Genomic DNA, 17,489 nt, shown 5'->3' with positions numbered 1-17,489 from the left:
CTTGCCAACCCAAACCTACTTTTTTTTTTTTTTTTTTTTTTTTTTTTTTTAATAACTGACTACGGGAAAAAACGTGCACGGAGCAAACTGGAGACACCCTTGTTCTTAAATTGTGTACTTGGATGCGCAGGTGAGAGGGCGCGCCACGAGCCTGGGTCCTTCTCCACCTTGGTTTTTGCGAGAAATATCCCAGTTACGGTGGTCCCAGGCTGGACCAATTAAGAGAGAATGTAAAAGCGCTCCAGCCCGCGTGGCAGCGGCCACGGCCTCACGTGGGAGCTCCTTAGAAATACAGACGTTCGGGCCCCACCCCAGACTCACCGAGTCAGAATCTGCATTTTAACGAGCTCCCCAGCGACTCGGGGAGCACATTAAAGTGGGAAGAGGGCTGGCGCTTCTGCAATTTTAATGAGCCAACGAATCACCTGGGATCTCGTTAAAATGCAGACACGGTTCCGCCGACCTGAGCGTGCGCGCGCATCACCTGGGGAGCTTGTTAAAATGCAGATTCTGCTGTGGCGGGGCCGGGGTGGAGCCGGAGCTCGTGCGTGGGAGCGGGGTTCCCGGGACCCCTGAGGTCCTGGCTGCCGCCCAAGCGGCTGTCAGGACGCTTGATAAATGGCTCGACCGGGCTGACGGGCGGCAGGGCCGGGACATGCGCGATTCGGCCCGGTGTGGGGGTGTGCCTCCAAAGTCGGGAAACGCGCGCTGTTCAGGAGGCCACTCTTGGGGACCCTCCGGGAACCTCATCTACGCGCCATGTCGCGGCGCAAGCAAACCAAACCTCAGCACCTGCGCTCTCAGGAGCCGCCGCCCGAGCGCAACGAGCCGGGCGGAGTGGCCTCGCGCGCAGCCGGGGAGTCGGGTGAGTAGCCTAGGGACACCAGGGACGGTGGCTCCGACGCCCCCAGTTTCTCTGGTGTACTCCCCACCCCGGAAATCGTGTAGATGTCGGATCTGGACGGGGAAAGGGGCGAGTGTAATTGTGATGGAAGCTTCTAGACCCCGTCGTGGGACTTAGGGACAGCTTCTCTGATGTCCCCCAACACTCCCCAGTCCCTGGCCCTCCCCAATGGGTGTCAGATCTAGGAAGGGGCGGGGGTGTGTGTTGGAGTGTGTGGTGCAAGCCGCTTTCAGTTCCAGCCCAAAGTCCTGAGGACAGCTGCTCTAATGTCCCTAACCCTATACCCCGGTAAGTGTCTGATGCCTGCGGTACGTGGGATGGTGCGCGAAGCTTCCAGCTCCAGTCCTGGGACTTGGAGACAGTTGCTCTGATGTCCCTGTCCCTCTGATGGTGTCCCCGAACTCCCATAAGTGTCAGCTCTGGGAAGGGCGTAGGAGGGAGATCTGTACGCTGGTTTGCAAAGCTTCCAGTTCCAGTTCAGAGACGCAGACCTGGGCGGGCCAGCGGGTCTTTGTGAATTACGTGTGCATGTCACTTACATCCTCCACCAGGCGGCTGCTACTCTCCGGGAAAGCGGGAAAGAGCTTAGGGCAGCCACTTCGCCTCCCACACTCGGCCGACGGATGCTTAGAGCCGGGAGGCTGTCTGCGGGGTACACGGAACCCCGAGTCTTACACCTGGGCTCCTGCTTCCACTGCGTTGCGGGCCAACTGGACATGCTGGGGACACACCTGCTCTTTTACGAGTGATATCCAGGGAGGGGGGAAGCAGGAGCCAAGGACAAGACTTCAGCTCTTTACCCCCACCCCCAAAAAAGGCAGAGAAGGCTTTAGGATCAGTGTGGGATGTTTTTCATGTGCGTTATCCAACTCCCAGAGAGGGAACCTTCCAGGGACCTGAAGGATGCATGAGGGAGATGAGTGCAGGGTGGGGGGGGGACGGGAGGAGGAACAGTGAAGTGAGGCAGGTCAGGGCAGTTGCGAGGCTGAGGCCTGCCGGAAGTTGGGGTGCCTCTAGGAAGTTCCTGGAGCCATAGGGGCTGGGGTGAGTGGAACCACATGTTTGGAACTAGGAAGCTCTGGTTCTCTCTTGCCATCTCTGCTGACCCTGACCAATTGGGAGTAACACCGCCCCCTCAGACAGAATACCTTAGGTCGTGTGTCCCCTTCCCACTGGAGGATCCCCCACTTCTGAAGATCCTGTGGAAGAGGGGACCTTTATATCTCTACACATTCCTCAGCCCCCCTCAGGTTCCTGCCCCCCAGGAAGACTGGCCTTCCTAAGGCACCTCCCTTTGGTTTTTTTTTCATTTTGGACTTTGTAGATTCCTCCTGTCCCCTCTTTCTGAGGCTACGGGGTGGGGAGAGGGTTTTTAAATGGACTCTATGACGACCTTCTCCTGCTGCTTCCCAGCCAGAGGGGGTAGGGTGGGGTACTCTACCTGTACCTTGTACTTTCCTGGTCTCAAACGCCATTTCCATATCCCTCAACAACCTCTGGGCTCAGGTGAGCATATCTCCCTCTGAGAGTGAGTGGAGGGGAGTGTTTTGGGCACTCTAATAGTTCATATTCTAAAACCAAGTAAGGGTGTTTCGGGGTGTGTAGAAACTTAAGATTAATAAGAAGCTCCGGTTTCGGTTTTAAATTCAAATTTTAACTTCCCACGGGTACACATCCCGGGAGAAGCACATTCCAAAGGCTCAAACAAACATTCCAGAGGAAAAGGCCCAAGATAAGGGAAATGAACCACCTGGGTAAACAGAAGCCACTTAAATTGTAAAAGATAAGGTGCAAATTTGAGTTACTTAGCAACCAGGCCTGGAAACAGAAGCCAGACCTGGGAACTGTTGTTGAAGTCAGCCTTTGTGGTTATTGATTAAGAAGTAAAACTGCCCTTATGAGCCCTGTGAATATGGTATAAAATCTGCCCACAATTTTGGCTCAGGGTTCTTCTTACTTGCATGTGAGAGAACCCCAGTGCACTGGTTTTCTTTTATCAATTTATCAATAAACCCATGTTATTGCAGTGAGTCTGGTCCGTGAGTGTCTCTGGGGGAGCATGTCACCTTGGTTTTGGATCTTTAAGACCAACAGGTCTAGCTAAATCCAGCATAATTCAAACACCAGGTCAATGCAGACGACAAAAGTGTATTATAATCAAGCCACTTCTAATCAATCAGGACCACAGAATAGACTGGGGATCTGAACAACTATGACCCTGAAGGGATACTGTAGAGCACATTTAAAGGATGAAGCCATAAAGAGAGGGGGAGCTGGGTGGGCTGTAGCAATGTCCAATTATATTTTGACATAAGGGGTTGAGCAAGGAAGTTGCCATCAATCAGGTTAGGAGTTGATTCCTGGGCCTGGGAACATGAACTTAGTTTGACCCTAGCAGCAAGATGGAGAAGTTGTCCTGGAGATGTCTGGAGTCAGACGACTGTTTCTTTACAAGAGAAGCTATTGGGAAGTCTTCAGCTCCTCTAGGGCCTGGGGTCTAGAATTTACTTTCTCCCTATCATTAGTTTAGTCAGAAAATGAAATGGTAGTAGTTAGAATAAGTTCTTTGGCTTGTTCCCAACAAAGGGTACCATAAGCCAACCACCATGAAGTCCAGGTATCACAGGCCTAGCAGAAGCTGGCTAAGTTAGAGGGCTCTCCCTGCTTGGGGCAGAAGCAGAATAACCCAGGCTAGACTTCAAAGTCTAGTGTGGTAAACAGAGCTGCTATCCTCCCTGCAGACAGCACTGGGGGAGGCAGAGACAAGAGGATCCCGGGCTCCCTGGCCAGCCTGTCTAGCTATTCTGGTGAGCCATTAGAGATCCTGACTGAAAGAAATAAGATGGAGAGTGACTACAGAAGGCACAGTCATCAAGCTGTGGCTTCCACATGTGTATACACCTTAACACACAGGGACACACTTGTGCATTGTGTGCACACCTTCACATGCATGAACACACATGTGCATTGTGTGCATACCTTCACATGCATGAACACACGTGCATTGTGTGCACACCTTCACAGGCATGAACACACATGTGCATTGTGTGCATACCTTGACACACCTGAACACAGATGTGCACTGTGTGCACACCTTCACACTCATGAACACATGTGCATTGTGAGCACACTTTCACATACAAACACATATGTGGGTACCTTCACACACATGAACACATATGTGCATGCACACAATGCCATGTGGGTTCTCCACACTGTTCTGTATTGGGAGAGTAATACCCAGTTACATGCAGACCCACTCCTCAGGTTCTGCTCAGGGCCAACTGTGTTTCTCCTCCACACAAACTCTTCTCTCCCTGTTTTAATTGTGTTTGAACCAAAGTGTGGTGCCATTCAGCTCAGAAGCTTGTCAATATCCATCCCTAATCTAAACTCAAGACAGGATGTCTCACCATCTCAGGTGGCTTTTGTGGCATTTTTGATTCAGGAGCCAGATAAGGTTCCCATGTGTCAGGTCTCAGCTTGTGGTGGTCTCTGGTTTCTCTCTCCAACTCCCATGTTTTCAGCAATTTGCTGAAATGTTTTATCCTGGAGAGTGCAATGTCTCAAGGGTGGCCTGTGAGTGCTGGGGTTAAATAGGAACCCTGCTGCTGCCCAGCTGGGAAGGTTTTTTTACACTACATTTTTAGGGGAGGCAGAGGCATGGAGATCACTGTGAATTTGAACTCAGTCTTGTCTACAGAGTGAGTTCCAGGACACCCAGGGCTACATAGTGAGACCCTATTGCAAAAAAAAAAAAAAAAAAAAAAAAAAAAAAAAAAAAAAAAACAACAACAACAAAAAACCTGTATCTTTAGCAGCTGGAAAGATATTTTTGTTAGTTAGGAGCCCTTGCTGCTTTTGCAGGGGATCCAGTTTCAGTTCCTAATACCCATATGGAGGCTCACAACTGTTTGTGAGTCCAGTTCCAGGAGATCTTCACTCCTCTTCTGACCTGTCAGCCCTGCATGCACTCGGTACACACACACATGTGTGTACTCATACACATAAAATAAAAGCAAACATAACCTTTTACAAAATAAAATGAAAAGAAAGTTACATCTTTGAGAATTGGTGGAACACGGCTGGAATCATAGTACTTGGGACTCAGAGGCAGGAGGATCACTACAATTTCACGACCAGAGTTAGTCTAGGCTGTTTGAGGCTGGCTTGATGTTTCAGAACTACCTTGCTGACTGGTTATTTCTCTAGAGGTATTGTCACATCGAGTTCTTTTATTGTTTACTCTTCTTGGAAACAGTTTTCTAGGTTTTGTCTTATTTGTTTTTTGTTTTTTTTTTCTGGTTTAGTTTGTTTGGTTGTTTTGTTTTGTTTTGCCACAGAGTTTCTCTGTGTCGCCCTAACTGTCCCGGAACTCCTTCTATAGACCAGGCTGGCCTTGAACTCAGAGATTCACCATCCTCTGCATCCTGGAGTGCTGAGATTGAAGGTGGGCACCACCACCGCCAGGCAGCAACAGGTTCTTATGTAGCCAAGGATGATCTTGAACTTCTAATCTAGCCTCCACTACTCAAGTGCTGGGATCACTTACCTGCACCACCAGGCTTGGTTTGTGCACAGAGAGGGATTGGCTCAGGGCTTCCTGGATGGTAGGCAAGCACTCTACCAACAGAGCACCAGCCTCAGCTCTGGCTTTAAGGATTCATTTTATGTTTATATGAATATGTGTGGTTGTGTGTCTGTGTATGAGACCGGGGGTGCAGGTGTCTGCAGAGCCAGAAAGTTCATCGGATGCCTTCATGCAGGATAGGCAGTTGTAAGCAGCCAGACCTGGGTGCCGGGAGCCCAGCTCCAGTCCTCCCAAAGATCATCCAGAACTATCTCTCCAACCCTCAGTTTTCATATTTTAAAGTACTTTTGGGGAAACTGGCTAAAGATGAAAGCAGCTCAAAGCTACCCTCCTCTCAGATTCACCATGACAGCTGTCACTCAGCAGTCAAGCCAAACTTCCTGTCTCCATTTCAGACTCTGTGCTCGACAACGATGTCCAGAAACCAGTGGGCCTCCCTGCTGAAGACAGTGATGCCCAGCTGGGCCCTGCAGTCGCTCTGCCCTCAGAAGCAAAGGGGCGAACGACCACCCTTGGAGAAAGAACTTTTAACTGCTGCTATCCAGGTAAAGGGTCAGACATGGTGGAAGGGCTCCATCCCTGCCTAGTACTGGTGCAGGGAGTCTCTGCACCTGCACCTGTATTGCCCTCCAAGGTCACTCACAGGATTGATGCATGTCCTCTTGGGGGACGGGTTCTGTAAGCCCCTTACTGTCAGAGTTCCTTGGGAGACTATAATTGAGTTCACAGCTGCTTTTAAGTTGAACCCCAGTAAGTCAAAAATGCAGAAGTGGGGGTGGTACACATCTAGAATCTCTGCACTCAGGAGGCAGAGGCAGGAGGCTTACTGCAAGTTTGACAATAGCCTAGTGAGGTAGTGAGTTCCAGTCTTGCCTGATGCTATTAAAAAAAGAAAAAAGAAAAAAGGCAAAGGTGAGGGCCAAGGATGTGTCCCAGAGACACAGTGCTTGGTGAGGATGCCGAAGGTTCTGAGTTTCATCCCCAGCTCTGCCAGACAGAAAAGAAATGAAAGATGCACCTGATACACTGCCCACCAAATGTCCAAGCCCTCCACTTAAGCCACAGGCTGGACACCAGCTTTAGAATATGGCTGAGCAGAGCCACCTAACATAATGCCTGTTTTGTGAGAAAGTGTTGGCAGGTGCTGTCATTTGTTGACAGCTGTACTGAAAGCAGGAAATGAAGGCATGGGTGGGCTTCCATTAGAGGTAACCCTGGTGATTCTGGGGCTGGGTGTTTAAGAACAAGCTTTTCTTCTCTTCTAGGCTGCCATTTCAAAACAGTTCATGGCATGAAAGATTTGGACCGTCATCTAAGAATCCACACCGGTATGTGCCCATTCACTGAGAGAGAGAGAGAGAGACAGAGACAGAGACAGAGACAGAGACAGAGACAGAGACAGAGAGAGTCTTTCTGCCCAGGGACTTCTGGTTTAGTGGTTGGGCTTGGAGGAGGCAGGAAAGGGGATGTGAGGGTGCTCTTGACAAAGCTCGGGCTGCAGCCAAGCCTTTGCTTCAAGAAGTTTCTAGTCAGCCAGTTACAGAGGATCCAAGAGAGTTGCTAACACAAACGAAGGTCTGGGTCTGACTTACTGGGGTGCCCAACATTTTGGCAGAGTGGCAGAGTATTGTCTATAAAGTTCACGCTCAAGAACCAGGTGCTCAGATACCAGGCCATGGGGGGAGGGGATCTCCGAATGTTTTGTTGGCCCAAGTTCATAGCTATCTCGGGCTGTGTGGTAGGGCCCTGGGATGGACACACCTGTCTCTGAATCAGACTCAGTTAACTTCAGCCCAAGTCCCCCCAGCCGCTGCCATGCCCTTTGCCCAACACTCCTCTGTGGCTGATGTGGCTCTACAGTTGTGGATCTGAGGGCAAAGAGTGTACCCCAAATCCCAAAATAGCTACTGCCTGTCTCTTTAAAGAATAAACCCTCTGAGAGCCTGTCTGGGCCAGAGCATTGGTTCATTTGCTGCTAAAGGAACCAAGTTGACTGAGCAGGCTCTAGGTCAAAAACGTCCCCAGCCTGACCAAGGAGCTATTTTTCTTACAAATTTAAACACAGTAAAGCGGGCTGGAGATGGCTCAGTGGTTCAGAGCACCAACTGCTCTTCCAGAGGTCCTGAGATCAATTCCCAGCAACCACATGGTGGCTCACAACCATCTGTAATGGGATCTGGTGTGTCTGAAGACAGCTACGTGTACTCACATACATAAAATAAATAAATTTGCTAGGCAGTGGTGTCACACGCCTTTAATCCCAGCACTTAGGAGGCAGAGGCAGGTGGATTTCTGAGTTCGAGGCCAGCCTGGTCTACAGAGTGAGTTCCAGAACAGCAAAGCCTACACAGAGAAACCCTGTCTTGAAAAAACTAAATAAGTAAATGAATAAATCTTTTAAATAAACACAGTAAAGCTTTGGAAAGAAAGTCTCCACAGTTATCACAGCAGAGCTTTAGGAGACTCCTTGCAAAGTACACCCTTATAGTGTTGAACTCTAATGATTCAAAACCAGGGGATGCGCTCCCCCAGAGACACTCACATATGGGATTCCCTGCAATAACATGAGGTTTATTGATGATGAGATGACAACCAGTATACTGGGGTTCTCTTGCATGCAGGCAAGAAGAACCCTGAATTAAAACTGAGGGCAGTTTATATACCATTTTTACAGAATTTATGAGGGCAGTTATACAATTATTTCTTTTTTTTAGGTTTTTCGAGACAGGGTTTCTCTGGATAGCCTTGGCTGTTCTGGAACTCACTCCGTAGACCAGACTGGCCTCGAACTCAGAAATCTGCATGCCTCTGCCTCTCAAGTGCTGGGATTAAAGGCCTGAGCCACCACTGCCAGGCATACAATTACTTCTTAAACAATAACCACAAAGGCTACATTTGAAACAGCCATTCCCAGGCCCGGTTGCTAAGTAACTCAAATTTACACCTTATCTTTTACAACAAAGAAGGTCAGCTTGAGTAGCTCCTGTTTACCAAGGTTTTACTGTGTTAAGGGCTCATAAACTCCTATCTTGGGTCTTTCTTCCTGGAATGTTTGTTTGAGTCTTTAAAATGTGCTTCTCCTGGGATGTGTGCCTGGAGGAAGTTAATGTTTGAGTTTAAAACTGAAATAGGAGCTTTTTATTAATCTTAAGTCTCTACAGTAGCAAAGGGACTGTGATCCTAACCAGAAGAACGAGTTCTGTTGACTGATAAACAAGGCTCAGAAACCTGGGCCTAGGTAAGACGGCTGTGTAATAAACAGAAGGATGGATTCTATCTATGGAGGATCAAAGTCCTCTGAGCCTCCTTCTTAAAGAAAGTTTCTCTTCACAAAGAGACAAAGCTCAGGATTGGGGCCTAAAGTTGCCTCTACAGATTAGAGACAGGTCACCAGGTTGTTAGAGAACATCTTCTCCAGCCTTCAGGGTAAGCATGTCATCCTTTAAACAGCTTGTTTAACAGTTCTGCATGTACACCTCCAGCCCAGAAGAGGGCATTGGATCCCATTACAGATGGTTGTAAGTCACCCTGTGGTTCCTGGGAATTGAACTCAGGACCTCTGGAAGAGCAGACAGAAACCTTGCCTTGAAAAACAAAAATGAAGAGAGAGCTGAGCAAGTAAAGGCAGCTGCCACCAAGCTGACGGCCTGGTGTAGGAGAAAGCTGACTCCCACAGATTGTACTTTAACCTCCACACACACACATACACACACACCTCAGAGGGAAAGTGCGAATAAATGAATGTCATTTTTAAAAATAAAAAGAAGCTAGGAAGTCCTGGGGAGCTTGCAGAATCCCTCCCTGGGGGACCTGGCCAATGGTGACCTAACTCTAAAATGCCAAGTAGTTGTGAGACTCCCCCACAAATACCACTGCCAACCAGTGACCACGTGTTCTCATGCAGGCCACCACAGCCTCCAACAAGCTTATGTCCTCTTGTGGTTTCTACATTAGAAATTAAAGCTGAAACATTAAATATTACTTTTACAATAACCACAGACCCATCATCTTAATAGAACATCTTACTGAGCAGTAACTAACAAGGCAAAACCTGATGGGAAACATAGCCCATGTCTTGGAGCGCCCTCTGCTGGAGAGGACCCATCAGCGGGTTCCAAAGTCCATGTCCACATGCAGTCCCTTGTGACATCTCTTGTTGCTTGGGGCTGACACACACAGGTGTGATGACATTCCAGCCACAGGTATGGTTGGAAACAGGGACTCCTGACCATTTTACATCACCAGAGCCCAGAGTCTTTTGCATGCTAGGCGAGTACTCTACCACCAAGCTTCAGGACCAGCCATGACCATGGTGGTTGATTCTCTTTCCTTTTCTTTTTCTAATCCATATTGTTTCTTAGAGCAGCTTTAAGTGTGCACATGAATTGGCCTGAAAGCAACTCCCATATATTCCTAGTTCCTACTCCCCACAACCTCTCCTGCTCTGGACATCCCAAATGAAAGGTGCATATTGTTGCAGGCAAGCCTGCGTGGCCACAGCATCGTCACCTGAATTCCTTAGTTAACATGGTGCAGGATATTTGCCCACACTATGAACGCCAAGATTGTGTTATTTGCTGAAAATACCCATTTCTCCTTGCAGTGTGGCTCAGCCCTCAGCACACACATTTGATTCCAAACAGTGAGGGTAAAGTTAGTTTGTAGAAAGAAGCGCCCATGTTTGAAAGTGATGTCCCATTAAGTTGCAGACAAAGTGACAGATCAGAGAAGGATTTGAGAGAGTGGGATTTGCCCTCAGGAGAAGAATGAGGATAGAGCAGCTCAGACAAAGAAGAAGGGGACAAGTTTTACCAGGACAGTTGTACAGAGACAGGTTGAAGAGAAAACAAGCTAGACACAGGTGAAGACAGAAAGAGCCAGAGAATGAGAAGGAGCCAGAAGATTAGAACCAATTGCCAAAGTTAGTATGAGGCCAAGGAGAGCAATTCAGGAGAGGCCAAGAGAGAGAAGCCAGGTTGAATCAGCCATCATGGAAAGGAGGCTGAGCCAGAACAGCTGAGTTGAACCAGCCAGCCAGAGTTCAGAAAGAACTAGAAAGGGTGAGCTTATTCAGCAGCAAGTCTCAGAGGCTGAAAACATTGTGGGCCTAGATTAGATTGTACGGAGGCCAGGAGCTTCCAGGTCTAGGCCTAGGTTAGCAGACAGAGGCAGTATGCCTCCAAGAGGACTCTAGCTACAGGAGAAAAAAGCTATACCTTACAATAACATGCCCTCTGGGTGGTGCACTTCCATGTTTTTGAGACAGAGTGTCCTGTATCCTGAGCTGGCTTCCAACTAACTGTGTAGTGAAGAGTGACCTTGGCTGCTTGGTTTTGTCTCTTCCTGCCACAGTCTAGGATCACAGGAGTCCACCATCATGCCTGACTTTAGTAGCATTAGTATTGTGATAATAATTATTACTAAAAAGGGACAATGAGATGACTTAGTGGGTAGAGTCTTGGTGAACAAGCCTGCCGACCCGTTTGGTCTGTGGAACCCATAGTATATTGAGAGAATGACCCCTAAACATTATCCTCTTGACTCACACCACTCCTGTGTCCTAAGAGAGTTGTCTCTGTCTCTCTCTCCCTCTGTGTCTCTGTCTCTCCTTCAGTCTAATAAAATAAAAGTTCAAAGTCAAGCAACTCTAATCCAGACAGGATATAAAAGCTGTGTATTATGGAGATGCACACTTTTAGTATCCCAGCACTTGGGAGACAGAGGCAAGTGGATGAAGATCTGTGAGTTCAAGGCCAGCCTGGTCTATATAGAGAGTTCCACAACATCCAGGATACACAGTAAGACCCTGTCAGGAAGGAAGGAAGGAAAAAGGAGAGAAAGAAGGAAGGAAGGAAGGAAGGAAGGAAGGAAGGAAGGAAGGAAGGAAAGAAGAAAGGAAGGAAGGAACAAAGGAAGCAGAAAGGCCAGCTCCAAGTTCAAGGACAAGGTAGGCTATTCAGCCCAAGGTAGAGATTGGGAGTTGGCAAAGGTTACTCTGTAAGTACTCCCTCATCCAGGTGCCAAAGCCTGTCCCCTACCCCTGTCACTTCTTACCTTGAGTCCTTCTGCGACCATTTCTTTTGTCCCAAATGGGACTTAGCCTCTCATTTGTGCTTGATCTGTCTCTCGGGATTCCTTAATGGTGAAGTCATCAACACACAGCTCCCTAGTTTCTTACTCTGACTTTTGGTTTTCTCCTCTGTGTGTGGCCATTGGACAGAGGGGGAGGCAGGCCCATCTGCTCATGCTATCACCCACTGATGGTTAGTATAATGGTCAGCTTGACAGAATCTGGGATTGATTAAGAGATAGGCCTCTCTGGGCATGTCTTTAAAGCATTGTCTTGATAGAGCTAACCAAGGTGAGAAGACACGCCCACTGTGGGAGGCACCATTCCCTAGGTGGGATCCTGGACTGTTTCAATAGAGAAAGGGGTTGAGCAGCAGCAGGCATCCATTCCTCTGTTTCCTGATTATGAATGATATGCAACCAGCCACTTCAAGATACTTCCTCATTGTCATGAACTTAAACCTTCAACTGTGAGCCAAAAAATGAAAGGGAAAAAGAAAACTTTCTCCTTTAAATTGCTGTGTCATGGTATTTTATCAGCAACGAGAAAAGAAACCAAGACACCACCCTGACCAAGAAACTCTGTAACCTTGACTGCTTTTGTGTTTGGAGGTGACAAGCCTCACAAGTGTGAGTTCTGTGACAAGTGCTTCAGCCGGAAGGACAACCTGACCATGCACATGCGCTGCCACACAAGTGTGAAGCCACACAAGTGCCACCTGTGTGACTATGCGGCTGTGGACAGCAGCAGCCTCAAGAAGCACCTGCGCATCCACTCAGATGAGCGGCCATACAAGTGCCAGCTCTGTCCCTATGCCAGCCGCAACTCCAGCCAGCTCACAGTGCACATGCGCTGCCACACAAGTGTGAAGCCACACAAGTGCCACCTGTGTGACTATGCAGCCGTGGAGAGCAGCAGCCTCAAGAAACACCTGCGCATTCACTCAGATGAACGGCCATACTTGTGCCTGCTCTGTCCCTATGCCAGCCGCACCTCCAGCCATCTCACAGTGCACATGCGCTCACACGCAGGTAAGTCCGTCACCCAGAAGCCCCCTGATTTATGTTTCCTATTCATTTTCCTACACTTCCTAAAGATACAAGTAACCGACATAAGTGGCTGGTAGAAATAAAGTAATTTGTAGTCTGGCCCAATGTGGTTTGTTTGGGTCTTCTTTGTCAGAATGACAGTTTTTAATAGAACAATGTGGCATCCATTACCTCCATGATAACCATCTAGAATATGGATAGGGATGGGTACCCATCACAGCAGCCACGTGACAAAGTGTGCATCTCAAATAAATGTGACAGGCCAATTAGATGCCTTTAGTGTTTTGGCTTACTCTGCTCCCCTGACTTCCTCTAGGAACATAACAAAAATAAGTTGGAAGCGGTTGCAAACCACACACATCTTGGTCTGGAAGTCTTCTTTTCCCTTCTTTGTGGGACTCCACAAAACTAATGTTAGCTGGATAAAAACAACCCATTATGCTCTGTATACCTGTCCACACACAAATAGGTAGAGTGTTCAGGCATTCACAACAAGATACAAGCATTTCAAAAAGCTCATAGAAGATGCCAAGCCAATGTAAATGTGTTGGCATTTTTAAACTGAGTTGGGAAGGGCTGGGGAACATAGCTGAATTGGTAGGGAAATTACTTAGCATGTTTGAAGCCATGGGTTCTATCCCCAGTGCCACATAAATCAGGCATGATGGTGATTCACATGTATAGTCCCAGCACATGAGAGCTAAAAGCAGTGGGAATCAGAGGTAAAGATCAAGGCCAGGCTGGGATACAATGAGACCCTTTGTCACAAAGTATTTGACTTTGAACATATAATTCTATACCCAGCAAAACTATCCCATGGGCAGGAGTGAAGCAGAAGGTCTGATCAGAGACTCAAGACTTTTGAGTAAAGAAAGCTGTATTCCAGCAGACAGAAGGAACTAGACACGGTCTTTAGAGCCAGCCTTCCCTGCAGACATCTGAGTACCCTGAGAGTATATCTGAGTGCTTAAAACTGGGGTACAGATATCTAAGGCCACACTGAGCTCACAGGAGAAGCCAGTGCCCAATGGCAAGGCTGCTCAGCCTGCTCAGTTCCATGTGTCTCCTGCTTAGGGCAGTCACCTCCTCCCATGTACACCAGCCAAGGACTCTGACCCACTCGGTTAACTGCCATGAAATATACTGAGCTGAGCAACGAATCCTGGAAGTCAGAGAGGAGCTGGGAGTTAGAGAAGTTTGTCTTTGAATTAATGTCTCCTGCCAGCAGAAATGCAGGTAGGATTCATGAAGAGACAGTCAAAAGAGAAGGTTTGAATAAAAACAGAGTATGGGCAATGGTAGTCCACACCTTTAATCCCAGCACTTGGGAGGCAGAGGCAGGCAGATTTCTGAGTTTGAGGCCAGCCTGGTCTACAGAGTGAGTTCCAGGGCAGCCAGGGCTACACAGAGAAACCCTGTCTTGAAAAAACAGAGCTGCCAGGGGTTGGAGGACACCAAGAAACCAAGACCTCTATACCAGTGGTTCTCAGCCTTCCTGACCTGTGACCCTTTATACAGTTCCTCACATTGTGGTGACCCCCAGCCATTAAGTATTGCCACTGCTACTTTATAAGTGTAATGTTACTACTGTTATGAATCATAATGTATAGATTTGTGTTTTCTGATGGTCTTGGGTGACCCCTGTGAAAGAGCCATTTGACCTCTAAAGGGGTCACAACAGGCTGCACTAAATCAACAATGTCAGTCCATATATGGAGACTGAGGCAGTGCTCAGGGGGCCTGGCCTTCACAGGAGATGGAGTCCTAGAGACGGAAGGAGAGGTGGGCACATGTCCCTGACCTAATCCAGAAGCTGCCTCCTATTGATAACCACTTGCAAATGGAAACTTTGTTTTCTCCAAGGGAATCTCACTGGGAAAACAAACTACTCTTAAGAGCAGGCTGTATGCCCACTAGTGGACAACAACCAAGAGAAAGCAAACCCAACAGCACCTTTGGAGGGTCCTTGTCTCATAATGGTATATCTTTTTTTTTTTTTTAAGAATTATTTATTCTCGGGGCTGGAGAGATGGCTCAGTGGTTAAGAATTATTTATTCTCTGTATATGAGTACTCTGTCGCTGTCTTCAGACACACCAGAAGAGGGCATCAGATCCCATTACAGATGGTTGTGAGCCACCATGTGGTTGCTGGGAATTGAACTCAGGACCTCTGGAAGAGCAGTCAGTGCTCTTAACCAATGAGCCATCTCTCTAGCCCGCCATATTTTTTTCTTTTTAATCTTACTGGGCTTTTAATGGTTTTTGTTTTATTTTATTTTCTCTTTCTTTTTGTTCTGTAGGATGGATATATATATAAAAGCTTTCAGTTTAGTGTTTGTGTGGGATTCCTCAGTAAGTGAGCCGTAGGTGTCGGTTTCCTATTCTTTCTCCTGGGCTCTTTTCCTTCTGTTTGTTTTGTCCTGTTCCAATGTATTGGTTTTTGTTTTATCTATTATTATTATTATTATTATTATTATTATTATTATTATTATTATCCCTTAGTGCCAGAAGGGGGCATCAGTTCCTCTGCAACTGGAGTTAAAGGTGGTTGCGAGTTTCTGGGAACTGAGCCATCTCCCTAAGCCATATTTGTTTTGTATGTGTGTGTGTGTGTGTGTGTGTGTGTGTGTGTGTGTGTGTGTTTTAACCATTATTTGGGCTTTCTGAGATAAGATGTTGCTTAGTAGTTCAGACTGACCTCAAACCCATGGTGATCCTCCAGCTTCAGTCTCCTGAGTGCTGGGATCACAGACATGAGCTACCATGCCAGGTAAGAATGAAAGTTTGACAGGCAGTGGTGGTATTCACTTTTAATTCCGGCACTCTTCAGGCAAGCAGATCTTTGAGTTTAAGGCTAGCCTGGTCTAAATAGTGAGTTTCAATAACAGCCAGAGAGCTACACAGTGAGACCCTGTCTGGGGGGGCGGCGGGGGTAGAGGATGGAGAAGAAGGATGAAAATGCACTTTAATTTACATGTATAAATAAAAGAGACTCCTGACGGTTGAAAGAGAAGGGATATTAAAAAGAAAGTCTCATTCTGGTGTGGGCTGCAGTTTGCCTTAGACAGTAATGGTAGAAAAATCAGGTCGTTGCCATGGGTACACAGCTGCTAGGTAGGGCGAGCAGAGATGACTTATGAACTTTTAACCAGCCGATAATGACTATAAAGTAGCCACCTCTAAAATTACCAAAACCTGTGCAAGACCTTTAGAAAAGACTGAAAACTGAGCCAACACAGTAAGTTATGGCTCTTTACTGATTGTCCCCAGTGCTTGGTGCCACCTCTGTACATTATAGATAACTTCCATTCTGAGCCAGGCAGAGTGGTGCTTGCCCAGTACTTAGGAGACAGAAGCAGGTGGATCTCTGTGAGTTCAAGGCCACACAGGTCCTCATAATGAGTTTGGACAGTCAGAGTTACATAGTGAGACTTTGTCTCTGGGAGAAAAGGATTCAAAAGAGCCAATGTGTACCTAGAAAATTAAAAAGGTTAGTAGTACACGCTGAATAACTGTTGCATGCCAAACACAATTGCAAACATCTCTGTAAACTGTTGTAGTTACTGTTTTTAAGGTTTGTTTATGTTTATTTCATGTGTATGGGTAGTATGCATATATGTCTGGTCACCACATGTATGCAGTACTGGTGGAGGCCAGAAGGGGCATCAGTTCCTCTGCAACTGGAGTTAAAAGTGGTTGCAAGTTTCCGTGTTGCTTCTGGGAACTGAGCATGGGTCCTCTGCCAGACCAGCCAGAGCTTTAACCACTAAGCTAGCTTACCAGCCAGGTGTCTTTAAATCCTACTTTGAGAACTCATATGAAACATACACTGCATTTCTAGAACTCAAGTGTCACTGAATGTGGACTTGTAGGGTGGAGGGTGGTACAGGAGTGTGGGCCCTACCACTTGAACCCCCTGAGCACCAGCTACCCCATCTATAAAATGGGCTAACAGTACGAGTGATTATACACGGTGCCATGAAATATACTGGGCTGAGCAATGAATTCTGAAAGTCAGAGAGAACCTGGGTTAGATAGAGGAGTTTGCCTTCGAATTGATGTCTCCTGCCAGCAGAAATGCATGTAGGATTCATGAAGAGACAGTCAAAAGAGAAGGTTTGAATAAAAACAGATTTCAGGCAGTGGTGGCACACACCTTTAATCCCAGCACTTGGGAGGCAGAGGCAGGCGGATTTCTGAGTTCGAGGCCAGCCTGGTCTACAGAGTGAGTTCCAGGACAGCAAGATGGAGACGTTGTCCTGGAGATGTCTGGACTCAGACGACTATCTCCTTACAAGTTGTCCCTGAGATGTCTGGACTCAGACGACTGTTTCTTTACAAGAGAAGCTATTTCAGCTATTGGAAAGTCTCCAGTTCCTCTAGGGCCTGGGGCCTAGAATTTACTTTCTCCCTATCATTAGTGGAGTCAGAAAATGAAATGGTAGTAGTTAGAATAAGTTCTTTGGCTTGTTCCCAACAAGGGTACCATAAGCCAACCACCATGAAGTCCAGGTATCACAGGCCTAGCAGAAGCTGGCTAAGTTAGAGGGCCCTCCCTGCTTGGGGCAGAAGCAGAATAACCCAGGCTAGACTTCAAAGTCTAGTGTGGTAAACAGAGCTGCTATCCTCCCTGCAGACAGCACTGGGGGAGGCAGAGACAAGAGGATCCCGGGCTCCCTGTCCAGCCTGTCTAGCTATTCTGGTGAGTCATTAGAGATCCTGACTGAAAGAAATAAGATGGAGAGTGACTACAGAAGGCACAGTCATCAAGCTGTGGCTTCCACATGTGTATACACCTTTACACACAGGGACACACATGTGCATTGTGTGCACACCTTCACATGCATGAACACACATGTGCATTGTGTGCACAC

General features: G+C 47.4%; 1 protein-coding gene across 3 annotated transcripts in view; it reads left to right on the top strand.

Annotated features, from left to right (window-relative positions):
• The first annotated feature begins 490 nt into the window (after positions 1 to 490).
• LOC117703960 (zinc finger protein 64) overlaps positions 491 to 17,489 on the top strand; it is a 36,393-nt gene continuing 19,394 nt past the window's right edge. Inside the window, exons 1-4 of one of the 3 annotated variants that reach the window (XM_076930292.1) lie at positions 491 to 865; positions 5,891 to 6,040; positions 6,761 to 6,823; positions 12,177 to 12,596. In XM_076930292.1, coding sequence (XP_076786407.1) covers positions 760 to 865; positions 5,891 to 6,040; positions 6,761 to 6,823; positions 12,177 to 12,596 — 739 coding nt within the window. In that variant the 5' untranslated portion in view covers positions 491 to 759. The remainder of the gene's footprint in view (positions 866 to 5,890; positions 6,041 to 6,760; positions 6,824 to 12,176; positions 12,597 to 17,489) is intronic. The other 2 variants (XM_076930293.1, XM_076930294.1) reach the window with 2 other exon arrangements.

The sequence above is a fragment of the Arvicanthis niloticus genome, chromosome 2 (assembly GCF_011762505.2).
Source record: "Arvicanthis niloticus isolate mArvNil1 chromosome 2, mArvNil1.pat.X, whole genome shotgun sequence".
Lineage (NCBI taxonomy): Eukaryota > Metazoa > Chordata > Mammalia > Rodentia > Muridae > Arvicanthis > Arvicanthis niloticus.
This window is presented reverse-complemented; position numbering and strand designations above follow the sequence as displayed.